The sequence below is a fragment of the Kogia breviceps genome, chromosome 18 (assembly GCF_026419965.1).
Source record: "Kogia breviceps isolate mKogBre1 chromosome 18, mKogBre1 haplotype 1, whole genome shotgun sequence".
NCBI lineage: Eukaryota > Metazoa > Chordata > Mammalia > Artiodactyla > Physeteridae > Kogia > Kogia breviceps.
The window spans coordinates 18,772,501-18,797,500 of NC_081327.1; the positions used below are offsets into that span (position 1 = coordinate 18,772,501).

A 25,000-nucleotide genomic window follows, 5' to 3' on the forward strand; every position below is an offset into this window, starting at 1 on the left:
CCACGGCACGTGGGATCCTCCCGGACCAGGGCACGAACCTGCGTCCCCTGCATCGGCAGGCGGACTCTCAACCACTGCGCCACCAGGGAAGCCCCAATGTGCTTTTATAAACGTTGAAACAGCCTGGTTACCTCACCAGAGGAGGAGATGCAGAAGCATCAAAGGTAAGCTGTGTGTGCATCAGGCTTAAGGAACCCGGGTTAGGCCGGCTGAACTTTCATTTCCACGCCCATCCGCAGACCAGTCGCTGCTTGGTTGAAAGGCAGTTTCCAAAAAGGCCTCAGGAGTTTATCATCTCCACTATGCCAGCGTCTAATTCCACCCCACTTTCCACGCCAGGGGTCAGGGAGCCTCCACCAGCCACAGTGGCTGTTTCCTTGCCCCACCGCCTCCCTAAGCTCATTGGGCCGGTGGGAAATGGAGGCAAGCGGGTCAAGGAGGCCTCAGGCCAGTCTGAGTTAGGGAGCAAGGAGGAGCCAGGGTGCACAGTACTTCCCTTTTAAATCGCTGGGAGGCTGCGTCAACACACCTTGTGGATACAAGTCACTTCCTTTCCTCCAGCTGGTTATGGTGTGGACACACACTGTCAAAGAAATGTTGCATTAATTCCCTAAAACAAGCCAAAAATTCACCCAGAAAAGTAAAAATAGCAATACAGTGCAGTGGTTAATAGAATGGAATTCTAAATTAGGCAATCTGGATTATGACCTGTAATCAATGCTGGGCAACTCTGGGTGGGTAGCTTCACATCTCTGAGGCTCAGTGCCCTCCCCTTGCAAAGGGAACGGGGTGGGATAAGGGGGGAGTTGGAACCTGGTCTCCAAAGTGCTGTGAGGATTCAGGGACGAATGATAATAATCCACAAGCAGCAAGCAGTGTTTGCACACGTGAGTGCACAGAAAGTGGTGACTACAGTTACTGTCATCGATGTTGGTATACTATCCTTGTTGGCTGAATTTTTCCGTGGGCAGCCAGTTGCTGTCATGCTGTGTAGACAGCTTCAGTCATGAGGCAAGAAAACTCCCAGGCTGTGCCTTCCCCACAGGGAGGGCACACAATCCTTTGGAGGGGCTGCAGGAGCAAAGTCTTCTCACCTCCACAGTCCCCTTTGGCTCCATCAGGACAGAGGAGCCTCGGGTCTGGTGCCAAGAATGCAGGTGAGAGCCGAGGAGGGCACCCCGTGCATCCCATCTGGCCAGCGCCCAGCTGCGGTAAAACTGAGGCAGCACCCAGAAGGGTGGGCAGTGCTGGGCATGCCCCTCAGCCCACCCTGAGACCCCCGGAGAACCACTGCTGGCTTCCTTGTACAAATCTAGTCCATAAAGAGGTGCCCAAATCAGGGCCAGACCAACACATGCAGCAAATCAAAACCAGATTAATAAACCACTAGCATAGTTTGAGAGGGGGAAAAAAACTAATGAGATTTATTTTTAATTAGTCTCTGAACTTTAGTGCCTCCAAGTTTTCATGAGTGAGGTTGCTTATTATATTTCTCTAGAATGGTCATTCCTGAGACAACAGGCACCCCCTGGGAAACCTGACACACAGATGGGCCATCACATGGGGTGTTACACCTTCCTGGGGCTTGTGGGGAATGCACACCCCTCCAGCCTTTCAGCAACTGATCAGCACCTGCCTACCTCCTGCACAAAACAGACACGCTGGACCCTTCAGAGTATCCCCAAGGTAGTACCTGGAGGAGGGGGTACTGAGGGAATGGATGGAGTACATTTGCTGGCAGCCAGTAAAGAAATGACTGGCTAGCCTCGGTCAGGGGCAACCTGGGGGCATCCCTGCCTCCTGTTGCATGGTAGGACTAAGTGTTTGCTGATGCATCTCTGAGATGGTTAATTTTATGCATCAGCATGACAGGGCGAAGGGTTGCCCAGATATTTGGTCAAACACTATTCTGGATGTGTCTGTGAGGGTGTTTCTGGATGAGAGTAACATTTGAATGGTAGACTGAGAAAGCAGATTGCCCTCCCCAGTGTGGGTGGGCCTCATCCAATCCGTGGAAGGCTTGACTAGAACAAATCTGAGTAAGGGAACTCTCTCTTTGAGCTGGGACTCCATCTCAGACTGGGACTTATACCATCAGCCTTCCTGCTTCCCAGGCCTTTGGACTCAGACTGGAACTTATACCATCCACTCTCTGGGGCCTCCAGCTGACCAGCTGCAGATCATGGGACTTCTCAGCCTCCATAATCAAGTGAGCCAATTGCTTACAATAAAGACCTCTCTCTTTCTCTCTGTCTCTCTCTCTATATGTATATATATATTGATGTGTATATATGTATATGTACACAGATGTGTATATATATGTATAGATATATATGTATATTTATAGATGTTTATATGTATATTGATGTGTCTACATATGTATATAGATAGATATGTATATATGTATATAGATGTGTATATATTTGTAATAGATGTGTATATATGTATATAGATATGTATGTATATAGATATGTATATATGTATATGTACATAGATGTGTATACACACGCACACACACACACTGTTTCCCTGGATACCCCTAACTGACAAAGTCTCCTTACTGAGTGGCTCTGAATTCCAATCACGAGCAGTGTACTCTAGAAGACAAATCACACACGTCCAGTGATTGGGTCCTAATCAGCCCAACTTTCAAATAGGAGAGAAGTTCAGCCTTCTCTGGGTGGAGAGCAATTGACATCTGCCCTGCAGGAGCCAGAGAGGGGCAGCCCCTAGGATGTGAGGGTACTCTGGGTGCCTTCCCTCCATCACGCATGGATCTGGCTGGAGCTTGGGGGATAACAGAAACTTTCTTGCTCCCTGCAGGCTCTGCCCAGCCCACAGGTGTTCAAAACAACCTGACTGGTGCACCTGCTCAGAACCTCTCTAATAAACAGGTGTTGGGAGAAGAAGGGCAGTAATTGAGTTAATGTAGTGGAGTTACAAAAGGAAAGCGCTGGGCTTCCCTAGTGGTGCAGTGGTTGGACGTCTGCCTGCTGATACAGGGGACGTGGGTTCGTGCACCGGTCTGGGAGGATCCCATATGCTGTGGAGCGGCTGGGCCCGTGCGCCATGGCCGCTGAGCCTGCGCGTCCAGAACCTGTGCTCTGCAACAGGAGAGGCCACAGCGGTGAGAGGCCCGCATACTGCAAAAAAAAAAAAAGGGGGAAGTGTTTTTATCAGAGTTGATGCTATACGATCAAAACTTCCCATAGAGATGGAGTAGGATAGAAAGACACAGAGAATGTTCCACCTCATATCCTGACCAATTAAAATATATTTATTACACATTGGATTTTTAATGTGCTCGTATGGGTCCATTATAGAAAAACTTCAAAAGATGGCATCTTGGAAAACAACTCTTCTATTTTGGAGACTGCTGTCCTCTGGCCATGTCACTTGGGAATACAAAACCGCAAAGAGAAAGGGGAAGGCAGTACAGGACATCTCCACAACTGGGGCCCCTATTAACTCATTCATTAACAAACCACTTGATTTTGATTTTTAATTACACGTGTAATCTACACTTTTATATTGTCATAATGGATGTTTTACTTTGGTGATTTATAACGTGTAACACTTTCTGTTCTGTTCAGAAGCACAAGTGTAAGCATTTTCCAACTTCTTTGTTCTTTGATAAAAGGAAATTGATCTTTATCTGGTTACCATTCTGCCTTTTAAACACTGCAAATTCTGTTTCCGAGGAGGGCTGGTGGTGTGATGTTTCCATGGCTTCTTTCATTTTCACCCTTATTCTGCGAAGTTTATGGAATGCCTCTGTCCATGGCCCTGTCTTGCTTCTCTCTGTGTCTCCAAAGGCTATTGATCACAAACTTCAGAAGTTTGTGACGCAAAAGAAGCAGAAGTTTGGAAAAACATAATCTTTCTCAAGCTTTAAAACTTCTAAAAACAGGGCCTCCCTGGTGGCGCAGTGGTTGGGAGTCCGCCTGCCGATGCAGGGGACGCAGGTTCGGGCCCCGGTCCGGGAGGATCCCGCGTGCCGCGGAGCGGCTGGGCCCGTGGGCCATGGCCGCTGAGCCTGCGCGTCCGGAGCCTGTGCTCTGCAACGGGAGAGGCCACGACAATGAGGGGCCCGCGTACCGCAAAAAAAAAAAAAAAAAAAAAAAAAAAAAAAAACTTCTAAAAACAGTATTCATTTGTTTCTACTCAGGTTCAGCAAGACTTCTTTCTGCCAGCTTCAGTCCTAATTTACCAAGAATATTCTGTGGCATTTCCACTCGAACCACAGGCAAGCTGATGGGGGTGGGGGCCCCCAGGGTCGGCAGAACTCCTGGTTGGGAGGCACTGTCCCTTTCCTTCCAGACCCACACTCCCCCGAAGGGCCGGCCTCACCTGTTGTGAGCCATCACGCACCTGGCCCAGGAGCTTGTATCCACATCACATGAAAGGGCAGTACCACAGCACCCGCCTGGCCAGGTCTCCACACTCCTGTAGGCAGTGAGACCGTGGGTGCCCTGGTGGACTGTCTCCCATGTCCTGACGGTCTGTGGGTCCCTCCCAACCATCACAACACTAGGGGACCCGGCTCCAACCTGGGGAGGAAAGTGGACATCACCATGAATCTGAGAAAGCTGAGCTGCCTCGCCTTGGGCCCCATCACTGGAAAGACCTTACTGAGAAGGGGTCATTGGTGCCAAACCGTGAAGGTGAGGGCGCAAGCCGGTGACCTATCTTACAGAGAAGTGCAAAGGCCCTGAGGCAGGAACTCAGAGACTCCTCATGAAGCTCCTGCAGAAGCCTCTTCCATCCATAACCAGGGATCTAGCACCTGCAGCCTGGCTGCCACGCTGTGGTTTCTGACCAGCTCATGTGTGCAGGGTGCCTTTCCCAAAGGACCACAGGTTCCCTAGGGAAGGGTCCCCGTTCCCCACTGCACTTGTCCCCCCTGTGCTACATGTCACAGGGCAGGCATTGCAGGAGGAGGGTCACTCACTTATTTGTTCTGTCATTCAACCTCTCAAATAAATGTACCATGCCCCCTGTAAGTTCAGTTTACTACAAGGTGCTTTTGTAGGCCCCGGGGTTCTATAGCAATTAAATAGATGGATAATATTACACCTTCACATTCTACTTGGTGGAAGACAGACAACACAGAAGGAAATGAACAACTGAACTGAACAAGATAATTTCAGAAGGTGTTAAGTCTATGGAGAAAATAAAGCAGGGGCATGAGGGATATTTCAGGCAGGGTAGTCACGCAGTCTCTCTAAGGAGATCACATGAAGCTAAGCCCCCAGTGACCACCTGGAGGAAGAACATTGCATGTGGAGGGGGCAGTAGGTGCAAAGGTCCTGTGGCAGAAGCAAGCACTCAGCACTGGAGGAACAGGAAGAAGGCAGTGGGGTCGCAGGTGGTGATAAGGGTGAAGATGGGCAAGACGGGTCGGGTCCCATGGACCCTGGAGAGTGAGCGAGCTTGGCGCGTAACTTTAGGAGACCCCTCTTTGCCCTGGGGTGACCCCACGAGAGAAGTTCTCCAGGACAGGGAGGGACAGTGGTGATGCCCAATTGCACCCAGGCTGAGAATAAAGACAGCAGTCCATCCCACACCTGTCCTCAGGGCTCCTCTGGGTGTCAGGGAGACTTGCAGGCCCAGGTGAGGGCTCCTTGTCTTTAACTGCATGCTGCCCATGAGGCCCGTACACACTAAATATCCTTCACAACCCTAAGCTCTATTGATTCCTTGGGAAATAGACCACGATTATTTTTGAAAATAGATGGCATATTTGTCTATCCTCTGAAGCAGCTCACACTCCAATAGATAAAGTGTCAGGAGAAAAATCAAAGAAAATGGAGGTGTCCATATGTCAGAGAGATTTTTTTTTTGTACTGGCAATGTACAAACAGCTATCAGAAAAGCTCACAAGAACCATGACCGAGAGACAAGACAGAGAGACCAAGAGAAGCCCTCACCTCGAGGGGCCCGGACAACGCCGTAACAGGGGAAATGACCACAGTGGTCTGGTGGCTTGGTTAAGAGCATCTTGATTTTTCTTTTGGGGAGACCCAGTGGAGAGCCACCCAACCTCCTCTCCATCTATCCAGTCCCAGGTGTGGGCACGTAACCCCAGCTGGGCCAGAAGCCAGCCTGCCTTCAAAGACCTCCTACATGTCCTTGTATATTTAGAGTTTGAGCTGGGTTCTCATCATCTGCACCTGAAAGACCCCTGATCCATGTGAGGCTGTGGGAGGTGCTACTTCAGTGCAGCAAAGGGATGCCATCAGCAAAATGTCGCCGGGCCTCGGACAAAGCATCATCATCCCAGGCCCGGACCATGGGAGGTCCATGTCCACATGCCCGTGTGTCATTCAGGAGGGTGAGTATAGAGTAAAGAACTGGGTCCTTAGGGTCAGTTCAGACCCACACAATGGTGCACAGATAGGCCCACAGAGGGGAGACCTAGGATAGGAGCACGGCAGCCCTGGGCCTCCTCCTCCAAGCTGTGCATCCGGATCGCTCACCTGTGTGTATCCTCAGGTGGACCTTTAGGTGATGGGATGTCCGGAAGGTTTTCCCACAGTACGGGCAGTCCTTCATGGCCGAGCCCAGGCTCCTGTCGCGAAGCAGTGCGGGCTGCTGGACGCCGGCAGATCTCCCAGCCTCCTCGCCAATGTCTGCAATGGAGGAGAAACATTCTCACATCACTTCAGCACGTGTCAGTAGTTGTTCGCACCAAAACTGCCAACACCACACAAGGCTAAACATGTCAATACTACACCTGTCTATTTCATTCTTTAAATCTGACAGAATGCTGACAATTCACGTATTTTCTTGTTATTCTCTTAAATTATTTCATCTTTCTTATCATCATTTTAAGCAGCATATGGTACCTTTATATTGAACTGAATTAAACAAGAAAAGAAACAGCTGTGTCAGCAGCTGGTTTGATTTCTTCTTTTGCTTAGCTCCTATTAAACATTTTTTTTCAAAAGTTTAAAAATGTTGGTGGTTGTTGAGTCTGATTAATTTGTAATATGGACTAGCTGGAGAGTTTGCTATAGGTTCAAAATCACATTTGCATTATATCAGGCAACAAATGAAAAAAAATGTGTCTCGGCTGAGTCCCCAAGACATGCAGACGTACAGCTATTTTGGGACAGGAAAGAAAATTATCCCAAACTGATCATTTCTTCCTTGTAGAGTCTTGCCTCCATCGCTGGCTGGTGTAATCTCATGAAAGGGAGAAGAAAAAGTATGGAAATGCAGTTCCACAATTAGCCCATGATAAACATATAGTGACATATTCAAAGTCATGTGCAGAAACTCAGCTGCAAAACTCCCATAAACTTAGAGCACTGCAGTTAAATCTTTGTGCAGTGACCTGAGAACTTCCTCTGTAAAGTATCAATACAAATTTTCCTTCCTGCTGTTATTTGTTATGTAACCCAAACCATTAGAAAATGGAATAAAATTTACATACGGCTGCCTTCTACACAGAAATGATGGGACATAATAGTAAATAAAACTGTGAAAATATCTAGTGGTTGGAGGATATGTTTTTACAACACCCGAGGCCTGACATCACATTGTCAAAGAGGCGACATCAGGGGAGCAGGGCAGGAGCTGGGACTCTGCATCTTGAGAAGGGGAGGCAGGCAAGCCTTCTCCTCTGGCCTCCCCGCAGGGCTGGAGGCTGCCGCCTGGCACATAACCCAAGCTCCTGAGGCTGGCAGGGTCCTGGCCGCAGCTTCCAGCCCACCCTCTAGGCCTCCTGGTAGATTCACCATGAGAACAAGGGGACATTCTGGGATAATAAGTAGACCTGTGTGCTCTGCAGAGAGCAAAAAACCCCCAAGATTTGTACCTTCCAAGCAATGGAAAATGCAAATTGCTTTTATTCTTCAACATCCGTTCCTGGTGTTCTCTGCTCACAGCCAAAAGGGACAGACTTCTAGGCCATGAACAAGATGAAGGCAGTCGCACTTAATTCTTATTTGGATGTTTGCTCGGCGCAACCGTGGAAACGCTTTGGCTTCGAGCATCCTCTCTGAATTTGGACTGTGCACGATGGCATCCTCACCCTGGAAATTTTCCTTGAAGGCTCACTTTTAATCCTATTCTCCACAACTCTTCTAACCATCCTTGGAAGAGCTGTTCAAAAGGTCTAACTGCCTGGTTTGGTTTTTTTTTTTCCTCATAATTTTACACAGGGAGGGGGACTCAGTTCATCCACATCTAGAACTCACTCGACCTAGCATTGCGGTTGTCCACATGACTGTGGAGAGGCTACCAAAGATGGCTATTGGGCCGCTGCTAAGGGAAAACAGGCACAAGAGAGTGTTGCCCGGTCACAGCAAACAAACGTCCCACATGCAGTCCTAGCAGGAAGTCCCTGCCCGCAGGTCAAGTCCACCAGGGCTGCCACCACCTCTGTCTTCAAAGGCCAGTTTGCCGAGAGCCCAGGAGAACAATGACCAGATGCCAGATGCCAGTTGCAAGTCAACTGCATCCTAGTTATAAACAGCTGAGAGGCCATCTCTTACCCATCTCCCTCCACCACCCCCAAGCCACACCAGCCCCAAACCTGTTGCATTTGCCCTCCCAGCATTACTCATTCCTTTTGTGGGATCATGAGGTCAGCCTAAAATAACAACGAGCCTGATTAAAATTCCGCCCAAGTGCTCCCTGCAACAGGGTGAAGACGCCCTATTTAAGTTAGGAGGCCGTGAGCTGTCCATTTGAATGATGGGCAGAACTAAATGTTGCCTTCAGGACAGGAGTAGGCAGGTGTGGGCTTTTGATGTTGCATCCCTGCCCGGCCTCGGGTCCCGCGGTCTGCAGCTGAGCACCTTCCCCAGATCCTCCTCCATTGGAGCGCCTGCGGAGCAGTCCAAGGCAGGGCTGTCCAGCAGAAGAGAACAGAGAGTGTGGGGAACATATTTCCACTGCAGCTTTTGGGGAGCCCTGGCCCAGGGCACGATATAGATAAATAGACAGATAAGGCTGCTGCCCTGCGCTCCCGCTGGCTCTACGGAAGGTGAGGATGAGCTGCGTCTCACTATATGTCACTCTAAGCAATGGCCTGTATCTGTTTTCCTTTTATCTTTCTATCTTGGGTATGTGTGGCCCAATAAAAAGAATGAATTTGTAAGATAAACAGCTTTCTTTGCAGATTTAAGAGTCTAATTTTCACTTTACACAGAATGTTTTTTTTTGTTTTTGTTTTGTTTTGTTTTGTTTTTTTGGAGGGCCAGAAGGCCCATGGCGTTTACTCTTAGACTAATCCAACTAGAAAAACAAACTTGAGCAACGATGAAGGGAAATTGTGGGTGGTCCCAGGAAGTGTCCGGAGAGGCTGAAAGCCAAGTACAGTCAGTCAGTGACGGCAGAGGAAGGCCCGCTGAGCCGCACACTTACAGGGCCTGTGTGTGGGTCCCTGCCTACACCTGGACGGGTATCGAGGAACAAGGTGCGCTAAACCGAGCCCAGCCCCGCTGAGAACTCAAAGGGACTCGCTCAGACGGGAAGACGAGGCTGCCCTCCACTTCCTTCTCTACCCGCCCAGAGTGTAAAAGCACTAGCAGCTGTCCTTCTGCAAGGTTCCTCAGAGGGAGTCCCGAGGCTCTGCCTGTGGCCACACACAGCTGGCCAGGGAAGAACCACGGGTCCCGCTTATGGACCAAACAGCCCTTCCCCAGCCCTTCCAGGAAACACACGACAGAAAGGAAGAAGCATTATAAAAATGACACCTGTGATCCTTTGTCAGGCCGTTTTTGGATTGGTATGAGCTTTTAAAAAAAAATTTCCTTTTCCTAAAATCTGCAGTATCTCTTCCCTCGGATCAGACACTTTCTCTAAATGTGTTGAGTACGCTGAAGGTGGGCGTGTGAACAGAGGTCGGCCTCAGACACACTGGCTACTCCTCCTGTTTCTCTGTGAAAGGAGCGCTGCCAGCTCCTAGAGGTGGGGTGTCCCTGAGAGTTGGGGCATCCGGCTACGGGCAACACAGCCTCAGCCTGGGTGTGCTCTGGCTCTCATAGGATGAGGAAAGGGCTGAGAAATAACTCCTGGGACCCTTGTTTCTTTTCTTGACCCCACTAAATAATATGGGATATATTCTTCAGGAATGGATGTCTTATCTATGGTGGCAGCAAGTAATATTCCAGAGGAGCACAGACTATACATGCAACCCTTCCCAAGTTTCAGCCTAGAACAGGTGAATTATAGTAGGTATCAAAAACTCTGCAAGCTTTCTCCTGTTCCTACAAGCTGAGAGTGGTTAGATAAAAAAGAGGACATGGATCCAATCATTTCAAATTTTGTTTCAAGAATTTAGGAGGGAGCTTCCCTGGTGGCGCAGTGGTTGAGTGTCCACCTGCCGATGCAGGGGATGCAGGTTCGTGCCCCGGTCCGGGAAGATCCCACATGCCGTGGAGCGGTTGGGCCTGTGAGCCATGGCCGCTGAGCCTGCGGGTCCGGAGCTGGTGCTCCGCAACGGGAGAGGACACAACAGTGAGAGGCCCGTGTACCGCAAAAAAAAAAAAAAAGAATTTAGGAGGTTTCTCAAAAAACTAAAAATAGAACTACTGTATGACCCAGCAATTGCATTCCTGGGTATATATCGAAAAGAAACAAAAACACTAATTGGAAAAGATACATGCACCCCAATGTTCATAGCAGCATTGTTTACAATAGCCAGGACATGGAAGCAACCTAAGTGTCCATCAACAGGTGAATGGATAAAGAAGACGTGACACACACGCACACATATATATATAATGGAATACTACTCAGCCATAAAAAGCATGAAATTTTGCCATTTGCAACAACATGGATGGACCTGGAGGGTATTATGCTAAGTGAAATAAGTCAGACAGAGAAAGACAAACACTTTATGTTATCACTTACATGCGGAATCTAAACAATACACCAAACTACTGAATATAAAAGAAAAAGAAACAGGCTCACAGATATAAAGAACAAATCAGTGGTTACCAGTGGGGAGGGGAAGAGGAAGATGCAATATAGGGGTAGGGAACTAAGAGGCATAAACTATTAGGTATAAAATAAGCTACAAGGACATATTGTACAACACGGGGAATATAGCTAATATTTTATAATCGCTATAAATGGAGCATAACCTTTAAAAATTGTGAATCACTATACTGTACACCTTATATATAATATATATAACTTATATAATATTGTACTTCAACTATACTTCAATTTAAAAAAGATATATTATTTGGGGGTAGGGGAGATCAGACAACTGACCTTCCTAATTTTGTCGTCTCAAGGTCAGAAACCATGCCTCCTACATTTCCATTTGCTGCTTCTAAGCCTCTGCGTGTATAGCAAGGTTGGCCTAGGCCAAGGTGACATTAAGGTTCATCGCCTTCCCTGAGAATTCACAGAGGGAGGGTAGGAGGGAGGTTCCATAGCTGTGGGCTGAAGGAGGGGCCGGGGGATTAAAAGTGGTCATGGGTCATCATATCGGAATCCTCATCATCAACCGCCACAAACTGGCAGTCCTGGATAGACAAAGAATCAGATGCTTAGAACGAAAGACAAATAACTTCTCAAAAGTTAAAGCCTAGACACACAGACAATACCATCAGCAGCTGTCTGAATCCATCCCTGAGACCGGCTATCTTGTACACAAATATGATTTGAATTTATGGGTGCCTCATTGTATACTTAACCTTACTCACATATTGGTTTGGAATTTAAATACTTGGTTTATGAAATAATTTTGTATTTTAAGGGTAGATTTTTCCCCAGGTTATCTTTAAACACTGAGCTTCCTCGGTACATATTTAAAATAGTCTTGTTTGCAAAGAAGGCTGCCTCAGGAGTCAGGAGGCAGAATCTTTTGCTTCTGGGTCCCCGGGGCCCAGCTGTCCTCAGGCAAATCCTTTTACCCCACCCCGACTGGACTTACTGGCCCTTCCCCTCGGCTCCTTGTAATCCTGCGATGCTGGAAGAGCCCCAAGCCCACTGCAGGCTGTCTTCACCCACTTTGTGGCCTTTCCTTCACCCACCCTAGCCCAGCCTAAGCCAAATAAGCAACAGGGATGGCTCTTAGAGATATGGGAGGAAATGACCATGAAAGGGATAGTACGTGCTCCTATGTATTCCGCGAGATCCTACTTTTCCCAACTGCCTTTGCGCTAAGTTGGGACCACTGACTAGTCCAGCCAATGGCTGGAAGCGATGCAGAGGAGAGACAGTGTGCCCCCGACTGTCTCCCTCTCCTCCCCGGCCACCCTACCCTTGCAACGCAAAGGTCGAGGGGTCAGGATCGCAAAACAGAGGATGCCTCAATGGCGGCGTCACCAGATGGAGGGGGGCTGACCCGAACCAGACCGTGCATGAATGAGAAAAAAAATCTTGGTTCTGTCAAGTCATGGAGATTTGGGGAGCTGTCACAGTGGGAGGACTGAGGAACTAAGAAGTGTGAACCTTCTACTGGTGAGGTCTTCTGGGTTTATACCCAATCCTCTAGGTAGTCTTATTAATTCACAGAATGAGACAGAGAACAAGGTCCAGAGAGACCAAAAGGGGCAGAGTAAGACCAAAGAGAAAAAGCAAAGAGAGGTTTCTTTCTAAACTGTGCACATACTCTCACGGCTCACCTCACCCTGCCAAGCAGCTTTACCCTTCACATGCCCAAAAGGACATTTTGGAAAGATTTTTATTAAAAGAAAATTGTAATCATGATGCTTCTGATGATGATAAGCCCATGCCGGGAATGGAGAATTATCCCAGCAACCTCAGATGGGTAAGGGAGCTGTCTGTATACCTGAGCATTTACTACTTTATGACATAAAATGCCATGGTATTTTAATTTCTATGGAACTCCTACTATAACAGTAAACACATTTTCCCAGATGAGTCATGCAGTTCATTCTAAAAGTCTGTCTTGTGCAAAGAGCATCTCAAAAGCACAGATCTCACTTCATTAATGAAGGAAAAAACAATTTGTGGAGTCTGAAGTGGGAGCATGACACCAAAAAAATCACGTCTTTATTAATATCTGTGCCCACATATACCAGTGTTTTAAGATCTTTTCAGGGGAGGAAAAATAATACCTTGGAGGAAAAATCCAGAGGAATGTATAGTTCCTCTTAAAAGCTTAACACGTTCCCTTATTTTAAAAACTTTAAAATAAACAGACTCAAAACAAGGATTACTGTGGTAGAGGTTCCTGATGAAGAGTTCCCTTTATTTTTAAAAATGATTTTAAATTAATGGTATGCATAAAAATTATAATATTACTGTAAACATTTGTACTTAACTCTTGGAATATATCAGTCATGCCTTGGGTCAGTATTAATTTGGTGTCTCTGTTGTTTCATTAAAGTTCTCTGGTTTATGATGGCCATATATAGTCATGTTAAACAGTTAAGCATTAATATGGATTGGCAAAAGTATTTGTTTAAATAGAGAGCTATTTTAGAAAAGGATGACCACTTGTGAGAAGGCAACAGCCAGCTTCCCTGTGGGTTCTTAGGACCGGGGACCAGGCTGGGCTCCCTGGCAAGGCCCGAGCTCATGACAGATCTCAGGGAGCAGAGATGAATGTCCTCCATCATCGCCTTCCTCACCTCTGACCCAAACTCCAAACTGTGTAGAGCTCCATTTGCTGTTAGCAAGATAGGATTTCTGGAATTGGGGAAATAGGTCACTAAAAGGCTAAAATTTGGAGAAAAAAATATAAGATACTAGGATCTCAAATAGCTTCTCTAAAGCAACATTTTGATGAGTTAAGTGAAAATGAATCAGAAACATATGGATTAAATTTCCCTTAAAATACACAAGGGCTTCAAAATCAAGCACTGTGGACCAAACGTGTTTCTGGTTTTACCAAACCCAGAGCCCTTTCTTAAGGGTCAGGGGAGTCTTCCGAACCACCATCCCCGCCCCCATCCGCTGGTGACTGGCCCACCCATGGGGTCTCTTCCCTTTGGCATTGTGTGATGCTGCCCTTGACAACATCCCCTGTAATCCTCGGGTTGCCAGCTCTCCCAAGGCCCTCAGGGCCAGCTGTGGGTGGGCACTTTTAGTCCACAGCCTGGGAACTGTGACCATGGATGCGGCAGGCAGGATTTGGGACTCACAGAATCAACCTTTGGCAAGAAGACATCTGGTGTGATGGGTCTCTTTGGGTTCTGCACACCCCTCTCTTCCCTCCGGCCTGGTGGGCAGGGATCCATCCCAGAAACTGTTCAGGTGAACCAGGGCAGAGCAGCGTCACCTATGAACTGGCCTGGGTGACGAGAACCAGGCAGGAGGATGAGTCTGGAGAGGGACGGCCCAGGGGGCTGCCATCTCCTGGGAAAAGTCTGGTTATGTGCACGGGAGGGAAGGCCGCTGGCTCCATTGCTCTTTAGAATAACCCCCAGCACCTATGGTCTCCAACCTCCACCTAAGTGGCCCCCACTGTTGCTCTGACCTCATTCCAACTCCTGATTCTACTCCAGCCCTCCATCTTTCTGTCTTCCTCAAGCCTTCCCGGCTGGTACCCAACTTAGGGCCTTGTTCCTGATGCCTCATCTACCTGGAATTCTCTTCCCCCAGAATTCACACGGAAGACTCTCACTCAGGCTTTAGTCCACAGGCCCTTTCTGGGAGAGGTGTCTCTGACCATACTGTCTGAAGGAATTCTCCCCGACTCCAGGTTCCAGGGGCGCTCTTTCTCTGGTTGGTCCTTCAAGCAACCTGTCTGTCACCTACTGCAAATGCTAACTGACCTACATATTTGTCTGCTTACCACCTGTCTCCCCCGCCGCAGACACAAGCTCCACGCAAACAGGGACTATTAACTACTGTTTCCTGTTATACGGCCAGCGTGTGGTAGGCACTCAGCTCATAGCAGGTGCTCCCTACCATACATACTTTAAAAAACTGTACATACTTTTTTCAAAATAAATAAAAGAATCAGAGGAGGCAAGCAAACTGAAATTCAGAGGCTAAGATCTGCTCCTTACGACAAGAGGGAAGCCGTTTTGAGTAGCCTGGGAGGAACTGGCCCTGGGTACCAGCAAAACACCAGAAATGCCCCGAAGTGCTAGGCACAGACCATCAGGGGCTGGAGTGCGATAACAGCAGGGGGGAAGGAGGTCAGGGGTGCCTGGGGAGGCTTCGTGAAGGAGGTGGCCTCGGGGTGTCTCCCGGGTCTCTCTCCATCCAGGTGGAAGGAACCACACAGGTACTCTAATCAGCAAGGTCACAAGTGAGCTTTTGAGAAGATGGGGGCGTGTTGTTGAGGAAACCTTCCACTATTTCATCTGCCATGTCATTGCACTGGAAGAAATAGCCTCCCATATGCATAAAGAAACACTAATCAATAGAGAAGTATAACAAGACAGATACTTTAAAAGTAACCCATGCCCCAGTTACTACTGTAATTATTGCAAAATATTTGTTTGGCTTTCCCTTCTTCGTAATTTAAATTACATGTTCCTTTCTTTAAAAAAACAACAAAAAAACCCCCCACTATAGACTACAGAAGCCTCTACTTTCAGTAAAGCATAAATTCCCAAAAGATTTCTGCATAATTTATTTTCTTAAAAGAACTATAGCTTTTAAGATCCTCTTAAGGTAATTTACAGCCCCCTCATTTATGGGTGGGGAGGGGGCTGGGGGGAAGATTGGAGGAGATCTCTTTGACTGTCGGGTATGTTTCAGGAATTCTTACTTAAATGACACTGAGAACAAGCTGGACCAATCTTTTTTAAAATGCACTTAGTCGGTCGCCATAACTTGTGTGGCTGACTTTTCTTTTGGGAACGGTGCAACTGAAAAAAGAAGGGATGATTTGGAGATAACGCTTCCCCCTGGAGACATGTTTTGCCATATTCTTTTTTAAACAAAGAAGACATCTTAAGCACCTTGCAATATCTTTCATTTAATCGTTGGCAGAAGGCAAGTCCCTGATGAACACCGGCCTGTGTCTTTCTCTTTAACCAGCTGAGTGATCCAAGCTTTTAATATAGCCGTTCCAATTATTGTAAAAGTCATCTAGTACCTTATAACCACAAATATTGACAGTTTATTGCACAACACATTCCTGACATTTGAAGGTCACACCATACATAATACATACTCTTTTATAAAAGTGTCTGGAACAAAAAGATACATGATAAGCAATTACCTCTCCCGGCTTGTATGTATGTACAGTTCGGGGCTGACTAGAGGTTGCATGGGAGGCGCAGGCACCATTTTAAATAATCTATTAAGGCAGCATGGAGGCATTCATGATGGATAATTATGAAATGGCTCGTGGACACACTGCAGTCAGATTGGCTGGCCGGGCCGTGGGGTCTGGGCAATTCTCCTTGTCCGAGTTCAGGTCACAATGCCACTCCGCCATGGAGAGCCCTGCCTCACTTCACAATCGGATTTTCCCCCAAAGCCACTAAGCATAACAGAGTCACAATATGTTCTTGTTTTTCAGATTGGTCTGTATGTGGCTGAAAGGAATTTTAAAAATCCACCAGGCGTGGTTCAGATGCACCCCACCCCCAGGCTGCTGGGGTGCCCCAGGGGGGCACTGACCACAGCTCTCATCACACACACAGCCACACTGCCGTCCCAGGGCTGTGGCATCCACGGACACCTGCAGCATAGGAGTATGTGGCCGTCAGGCACAGCTGCAAACCAGAATGGGGAGAGTGGACCAAGAAACTCTCCTGATACTGAGGCCATGCGACATCTCCCAAGAACACTCTGAGAAGGGAGGCATCGCTCACCGCCCCTTATCCCATTCCCATTTGTCCTTCCAGCTTATGTCTGACAGAAAGATTCCAATCACAGATGAAGTGGAACAGATTTGCAATCAAAGGCTTCAGGTTAAAACCAAGTTCCAACAATTCTTAGTGTAATCCTGGGCAACTTACATAACCTCTGTGAGGTTCATTCAGTTTCCTTATCTGCAAAACGGGATAGTCGTAAGGATTCATTTAGCACTGTGGGTGCCTGGTGCAGGATATGCTCCAATTAATAGTAGCTTTTAACATGAATATTGCCAAAGGGACCCCCTGCAAGCAAGGATGGCTTGGGGGGGAGGGCAGAGACTTGTGGCTTTAGTGCTCTCCCCACTCCACAAGCCCCAAGCGGTGGGGCCTGACACCTGCACAAGGTCTAGAATGAGAAGGCATGCTCCCTTGCTGAAAAGTCCGGGTTGGAGCAGTTTCTCCAAAGCTCTGAAAACCCAGGCAATTCTCCCAAGTTAACAGTGAAAAACAGTTCAGGCTGCAATTGAGTTTTGTGTAGATGACAATCTTTAATCACAGATGAAGAGGCAGGTCATTAGAATCTACACCAAACCCCCTCTCAAACAATACTAATGGCTGCAGTTCAAAAAAAATTATATATATATATGCATGTATAACCACAAATATATATATATATATATATATATATATATATATATATATATATTTTAGAACTGTATTAAAATAAAATAATCAGCAAACTCTCAAGATAATCAAAAGCCCTTCCCAGAGTAATTCTATTTTGATTTCCAGAGTGAACACCCTAAAATTTAAGACATGGGACCAAAATGATTTCTATAAAGATGACGTGTTTATTAGCATTAAATCCCAGGAAAGAGGGCTTCCTTATAAAGAACACATTTTTGCATCTGAAAGCATGCATATTAGGATGTGTGTGTTTCTTTAAGAAGCTATTCTGTTTTAGAGGGTAGTGGGTAAGACAGGGCACCACGTGATCTGGAGGTTGCTATGGTAAATATGCATTTTTTATTGAAGAGTAAACAGTGGCAGAAAACAAGTGTCAATTGCCAGCTCTGAAGTTACTGCCATTTTTGAGCCGCACTGACTTATCTAGCCCTTTTAATTTGAGAACCTTTATCAGATGAATACTATCAATGGGTCAAGATTTAAATTTTTTAAAGTAAATGCTGAAACTTTCAATACCTTGTAGTAATAAATACTGTAGTTGACATATAAAAATTAGTAAAAAAAAAAAAAAAAAAAAAAAAAATTCTACCCAGCTCTGCTCATCACAGCACAAAGATGTTTCTGGAGCTCTTTTGCCTGTTGGTAGATCTCCAAAGGACAAAACCTTCGGACTTGGCTCAGGCCACAAAGCAGAGGAAGGAGCCAAGGAGACAGCCGAGGTTACCCCACTGACCATTGTCTTGGTACCTGTTGGCAAAACAAAGCTAGAGCCGATGCGCTGGGGAATGGCCCTCCCCATCCAGCGGTCCCGTGTCTGTGTCCTGGCAAGGCTGATGCCGCCCCAGGCTGCTGGTAGGGCAGTGGACTTTAGCCAATACGACTTTGACATGTTCAGCAAAGATTCTGGCTGTTTCCCCCCCGCCCCCAACCCCTGTAGAGATTGGCTTGATGGCAACTTTGCTTTCTTTTTTCTTTCTTTCTTTTTTAAACACCTTTATTGGAGTATAATTGCTTTACAATAGTGTGTTAGTTTCTGCTGTATAACAAAGTGAACCAGCCAGACATATACATATATCCCCATATCTCCTCCCTCTTGCGTCTCCCTCCCACCCTCCCTATCCCACCCCTCTAGGTGGTCACAAAGCACAGAGCTGATCTCCCTGTGCTATGCGGCAGCTTCCCACTAGCTATCTATTTTACATTTGGTAGTGTATATATGTCCGTGCCACTCTCTCACTTCATCCCAGCTTACCCTTCCCCCTCCCTGTGTCCTCAAGTCCCATAAAAAGAAACGAAATTGACTTATTTGTAGTGACAAATTTGAGGTGGATGGACCTAGAGACTGTCATACAGCGTGAAGTAAGTCAAAAAGAGAAAAACAAATTGTGCTTTCCGATAACCACAGGAATGGCCTTTCTCAACTACAAATGAGGCTGTGTTATAAACCTCAGAAAGCTCCCGGTCATGTCCACATCCTGAGAGGGCCCTCAACTAGCTTCTCTGGCCAGGTGAAGAGTCTGGATTTTGTTCTTCTCCTTCCAGCCAGCGACTGGCAGAGGACCAGCCTGCGAGTCCTCCTCCTCCACATCCCGCAAATCACTCAACCCACATGTGCATGAATGAATGATGCGTGAATGAATGAAGTGACCCCTGGGGACTAGCCTCCTGGGTAGCAGCTTCTAACAGGAAGGTCAAGTCTGCTCATTCTTCCTTTGATCGCAGATAAGAGTATCTAAAAGGTAACTTTCCAGGCGCTAGAAATCCCATAGACTAGTCCAGAAGAATCTTGACCAGGGACAAGCAAAATGAGTGTGTTCTCCAAGGAGCCCCCAGGGAAGGAGGGAGCACGAATAAACTGCCCTGTTTGCGGAGGGGCGGGTGGTGAGGGCAGAGCAAATTGTCCCCACGGCCCCCAGCCGTGCACAAAGGCTGCTGACCAGAAGGGCTCACCTCCAAACACCAAGATGTGTTTGATGCCAAGATCTGAGTTAAAATTTAAACTCTGCGATCCTGAGCAAACCGTTAAAGCTACAGGAACTTTAGCGCCGTTATTTGAATAACTGGATAATAATTGGATAATAGTACAGAGGAATCTGTCTCCTGAGATAGGGTGTTTGCAAGGCCTGAATATACCTGAAATCCTGCATCGGTATCACAGCAGAGTGGGAAAGTCACTGGCTTCGAGATGGCCGGCTCTGGGTTCCAACCTGGACCTGCCACTTCTGAGCTATGTCTTTGTAAATGCTTCTCCTAACCTCGCCCAGACTCCAAACACTGTCAGTAAAGTGGACATAACGGTGCTACTTTGCAATCCCTTGTGAAAACCAAATGAGATAATATGAGGAAAGGGCATCTGATAGATTTCCAACTGACAGTTCTCCTGACCTACCCAGGTCCGTAATACTCACCACACAGGTGACCAGGATAAACCAGAGGTGATGACTCATATAATGGCATCATCATAGGAGTCCTGCCTAAGGTCAGCCCCCTCCCCCAGTACACTCCAAGTGGGAGTCACATTGCCACGCTGGGAAGATCAATTCCAGTGTGCAAAGTGACTCCAGCCTCTGTGGTGGGAAACCCACGAACAAGGCTCCACTCACATCCACGTGTTCTAACCCCGAAGTTACAGTGTATTTGGCACCTGCCCCCAAGGCACCTCCTAGACGAGACACACTTACTCCAAACATCCCTTTGAGGTGAGTAACTAGGGGTGGAGGAGGAAGACCTGGGGGACGGTGTTAGACCAGGATGACAGGGAGAGAGAGGAGGACTCACCATTTGGGGCAGCTCAGGCCTCTCAATGCTGTGCTCCGTCCACGAGGTGGCTGGCGTTAAAGGGCGACAGGCTGGCTGCCTCTAAACATCTCTGCAGGGCACCTCATCTGCCCCGACATACAGTCACCGGGCCCCTCGGTTCTGCACCCCAGAGGCCCTCTGACCAGAAAATGCCCTGACCCCAATACCGAGAAAGAATTTTAGAGCCATCCTTCAGGCACTGGGCAGTGACTTGGAACTGTGATGTGACGTGTGAGCTGGGAGCTTTCCTCGACAATGCTTCAGGGGGCCATGCGCTCCCACCCCCGCCTGCTCTGCATCTGTCCAGGGCATCCCCCCAACATCTGAGAGTTCCAAGGAAGCCCTTCTGTCCCTCCAGAAAGAGAGAGGTTGGAATTTTGTCCCTCATGGACATCGGAATCTCAATACATTCTGGTCCCTCTTCCTGAAACACGAACCCCAAACACCACCTCCATCTTGCGTGGTGTATCCCACCGTTCTTGAGGGTTCAGCTCCAATGCTGTTTCCTTGAGAGACATTCTCGGACTTCCAGACTATGTCAGGTCAGCCCCGATTACCCCAGAAGGTAACCTTCATGACACGTATCAGAGGTTGTATTTACCATATGTGTGTGTGACACCTGCTTAATTTCTATCTCTCCCACTAGCTTGTCTACTCTGTAAAAGCTGGGATGGATGGGGTCTATTTTTCTCAATCTTATGTCCCTAAAACATCCTGGCACAGAGTAGGTGCTCAGTAAACACTGGTGACTGACTGACTGACTGATGGATACATGAATGAATGAACGAATGGTGCTGGGGAGGCTGGGCGGTGATTCCATGTAGTGTAACCAAAGGAGGCCACCTTCTTCTTTAAAGACCTTCACTCTCCTCCGCTGACTTTCCCCGGTAACACCGAGTCCAGGGCTTGCGCTGTGAGGGGAGAGGCTGCAGCCAGCTCTCCTGGGAGGTAAGGGGAGTCTGAGTGTTGTTCTGCAGAACTGACAGCTCTCAAGAGCCCCAGCCCACATTCTGGGGTGGGGGCAGCAGGTGCGCATGATCTGGAAAAACGGAACCTTGGGGTGTGAGGGAGAGGCCGAGTGGGTGCTGGCCGAAGACGGCTGCTGGTGGACAGAGCATAACCCAGGCCCCTGAGCAGCACATCAGGATGTTGTTCTGCTTGGTTCTTCTGCTGAATATCTGGCCCTGAGGAAAAGTCTGCCCAGACATACGTTCTTGGGGGGGCATCCCGCCACACGGCTGCTCTGCGTGCAGCGCCAGAATGAGGACTACTCTGCCTTTGCATCTGTGTGAGGCTTACTGCGTGCTCCTTGCCCTCAGCCTGCAAGCCCCGAGCCTCCGGCCGTTCTCACTGCCCCCCACCCCTCCACCTCTGCCCCCTCCCCAGCTCACCTCTAGCTGGGCACCACCCAACGTTTACCGCTGGTTCTCACTACCCCAGCAAATCGCTGGTCCGTCTGGTTTTCCTTGGCATCCCCAGCCTCTAGCAAGGTGCCTGGCACTTCATATTTTTAAATAACTACAACAGTTTAACAAGGTGACACCACTTTGCTAGATTAGATCGTGGTGACTTTTTCTAATAAGGAAAATCGCTTTTTCCGTTCCCTTTGGAAGCTCTTCCACACTAATACTCAAAGCCGTGCTGCATTCACAACACATATAGTCTTATAATGCTAATTTCTATCCCATAACCGAGAGAGACAACTAAATGTTGCAAGGTTATTCAAAACTCCTGCCCCTTATCCTCTGACTTCTCCTTAGGGGGAAATTGCACAGGAATACATTTCCTCATCTGTATGTTAAAGCACGGTTATAATCCACCTATCATGATTGCAATTTTGGGAATCAAAACGGAGATCCAAAACAGCAATGTGATCTACATTTTAGCCACATATATTATAATAAATTAAGCCAAAGAAAGAGTTCTGCATTAACTCTCACTCTATTCCTTTAATACCCTATAAGAACATTGAAGCCACCCCCCATAAGAGCCCCGGCCCTCCCTGCACGCTGCCAGGGCTGCCACGTTACCACTGCCTCACCACCTGGAAGGCACAGTCACAAAGCCAGTTCAGAGCATCGACTAAAGCAGGCTTTGCAACACAGGTTCAAGGCCACAGAGAGGCTGCCAGCCATCCCTGGCCAAGGGCAAGCAGAAGCCTCTGGAAAGGAGCAGGTAGTGCGGGCAGCATACTGTTGGAAAGCTCCTAGCCTGATGTTTGTGGACACTATGCCTCGGGACTTGGAACAAGGAGGCAGAGGGGACACAAGTGTCCATTACCTTAATGACCTAGCCCATGTCCTTTTCCAGGCCTGGGCCTCTGTTTCCACTTCTATAACATGTCGGGGTAGCCATCGAACGGAGATCTCAAACGTTCATTGCACACGGTTTTCATTGCTAAATTTGTTTTTAACATTTACAAATTCGGGGCATTTCACACATCATCTTGCTTTTCAGCTTCTCCTGAGAAACTGTGCTTTCACAACGCTGGATCCAGGGTCCCAAGAAGCAGTGGCTGTTGGGTCGGGCAGAGGGGGCTTCCTCCTCTCCAGGCCCCTCCCTCAGCCTCGCCACCTGGCTGCCCTCACCCGGCAGGCATAGCTCTCTCTGAATTTGCCATCTCTGTCGAGATGGTCCCGGACACCTTTTCCACCTCTGAAGACAGCCTCAATAACCTCCGTTGAGCAAGTAAGGCAGAAGCCTCCAGACTAATTCTCATAATTATGATGGGTCTATTATTTCAAAGCCAGCGATGATTGTGGGGTCAGGTGTTCAGAGGAAGAGGGAGAGAAACGTACTTTAAGTGATAGAAAATATCCTTTGATTCTTTGCTATGATACCAAATTGCATCCAGAAATGCTGAAACATGCACTCACAACCTTAGTCAAATTTCAAAGAGGCCTTGGCAGGAAGGGCAGTGATCAGAGAGGAGCGGCCCAGAGACACACGTGATTGAAAGACCCCATCCAGGACTCACTGCTGGTCTGAGCAAAGGGACACGGACACGCACCCACGCACCCACCCCGCCCCACTGCTGAGCTGGTCTGGAGGGTTCCCAGAGACACTCTGACCTCCACGTCTGCAGCACCCAGCCTTCTCCTTTCTGCCTCTTCAGGGTGTTCCCACCCAGCCCCCCTGCCGGGGCCTCCTCAGCAAAGCCCCATCCTCTGAACCTTTCCTGGACGTTTCTGCACAATGACATGCTGCTCCGGGCTGCTCTCTCATTTTCCTTATGCGTTTTGATTCCAGCCTGCTTACCAAGAGTACCCTGTGGGTTTGCCTGTCTCGAAGTCTCCTACAAAGCCGAGCAAAGGGCTGGCCCACTGAGTCACTCAATAAACACAGGTCGGTTGACCTTTCCATTGTGAAAGACACCGTTATTATCTCCTCCAGGGCTTTCTTTCTAGGGCTTCTTCAAGGAGAAAGGCAGATCTGACCAAGTGACTGAAAACACCTTGGACTTTCTGGCCTCATTTCTTGCTTGGTTTGTGGCCCCAGTATTTGCTTGGATGTGATTTAATTCATCCAGCCCACCAATATGAATGCTGCCTGCTCTGTGCTGGGCACGGAGTGGGGAGATGGGGCAGCGGTCCATACAGCAGCCCGGGCAGCCCATGGGGCGGCTGCCTGGAAGCACAGGGGCGGATGGCAGAGGAGGAAGCCAGGACATCTGCTTCATGCGGCGAGGGGCCCGGTTCTCTCCTTAGTCCTCATTTGTCTGCAAGAAATTAGATCACAGCACACACATCGATGGAACCTGCTTTTCCTCTCCACCCTTGCTCCTCTGGCTTGTGCAGGATTCTCCACTGGGTCCCTTTCTGAATGTTCTTCTTTTACTTCTGGGACTTTCTTTAAGCAGCAGAAGGGCAGGAAGCACTTCGGCATCCACGCCCACATCATCCACCATGGATTGGTGGCTATGGGGCTGAGCCCAAGGAAGGCACTCTGTTTATCACTGGAGCCCCAGAGGTGTCCCTCCCGCTCCTGCAGTCAAGCACAGGGCACTTGTTGACATGCTAGTTTGTGTCAACAGCAACAGACACTTCCACTGAGGAAGATCAAAGTCTGGGAGTTTTGCCGTGAAGAAGCTTAACATGCACGTGGGTGGACAAAATAAATGTATAGAAAATAAGAATAATGATGATGAAATACGAACCAGCTACTGGTAAAATGAACGCTAAAGACTGTGATTACTATCAGGATAGCAGCTAACATTTATCAGGTGGGACATACTATGCTTATTCCCAGTGCACAAAGGAGAAAACCGAGGCTCACAGAGGTTGAATACCTCAGGTAGCCTCGCTCAGCTACTCGGGGCAAAGCAGACTGCAGTCAAGGTCTCCTGACCCCTGAGCCTCTGTGAGCCACCCGGGGGCTGATGTTCACAGTGAGAGTTCGTGACACTGCGTGTACAAATGGAGAGGAAGGGACGTCAAGGGCTGCTGTGGTGGGAGATCAGGAGGGAGCTTCATGAATGGAGCATGGGAGCCCAGCTTGGAGGCCTGCGGGGGGCGCGCCGAGGAGAGGTGGTGCTCTCTGGTCTTGATGCAGGACAAAAACCAGCTCCCCAGAAAAAGCGGCAGGAAGAGCTGGAACACAGCAGCAGTGGACCCTGTCAAGGGGAGTTATGCCCCCAGGAGGTGGAGATCCCACCCTGCCCGTCTACTGCTCACTCTTCAATTGGGTCACTTTTCTTGCTCCAACACAGAGCATTTGTCCTGCCATCTGAGATCATTCCCGAAAACATGTCAGAAAGACAGCAGGCACCCAAGTGTACTACGTGGGCCACGTCCGCAGCACTAAGGGAAGTGAGGCCC

General features: G+C 48.2%; 1 protein-coding gene across 15 annotated transcripts in view; it reads right to left on the reverse strand.

The window, feature by feature from the left end:
- Positions 1 to 25,000, reverse strand: part of ZNF536 (zinc finger protein 536) — a 424,627-nt gene that overhangs the window by 153,739 nt on the left and 245,888 nt on the right. For 12 of the 15 annotated variants that reach the window (XM_067018691.1, XM_067018693.1, XM_067018686.1 and 9 more), the window contains 2 exons: positions 6,480 to 6,632; positions 530 to 583 (listed from right to left, as the gene is read on the reverse strand). In XM_067018691.1, coding sequence (XP_066874792.1) covers positions 530 to 583; positions 6,480 to 6,632 — 207 coding nt within the window. The remainder of the gene's footprint in view (positions 1 to 529; positions 584 to 6,479; positions 6,633 to 25,000) is intronic. The other 3 variants (XM_067018697.1, XM_067018696.1, XM_067018698.1) reach the window with 1 other exon arrangement.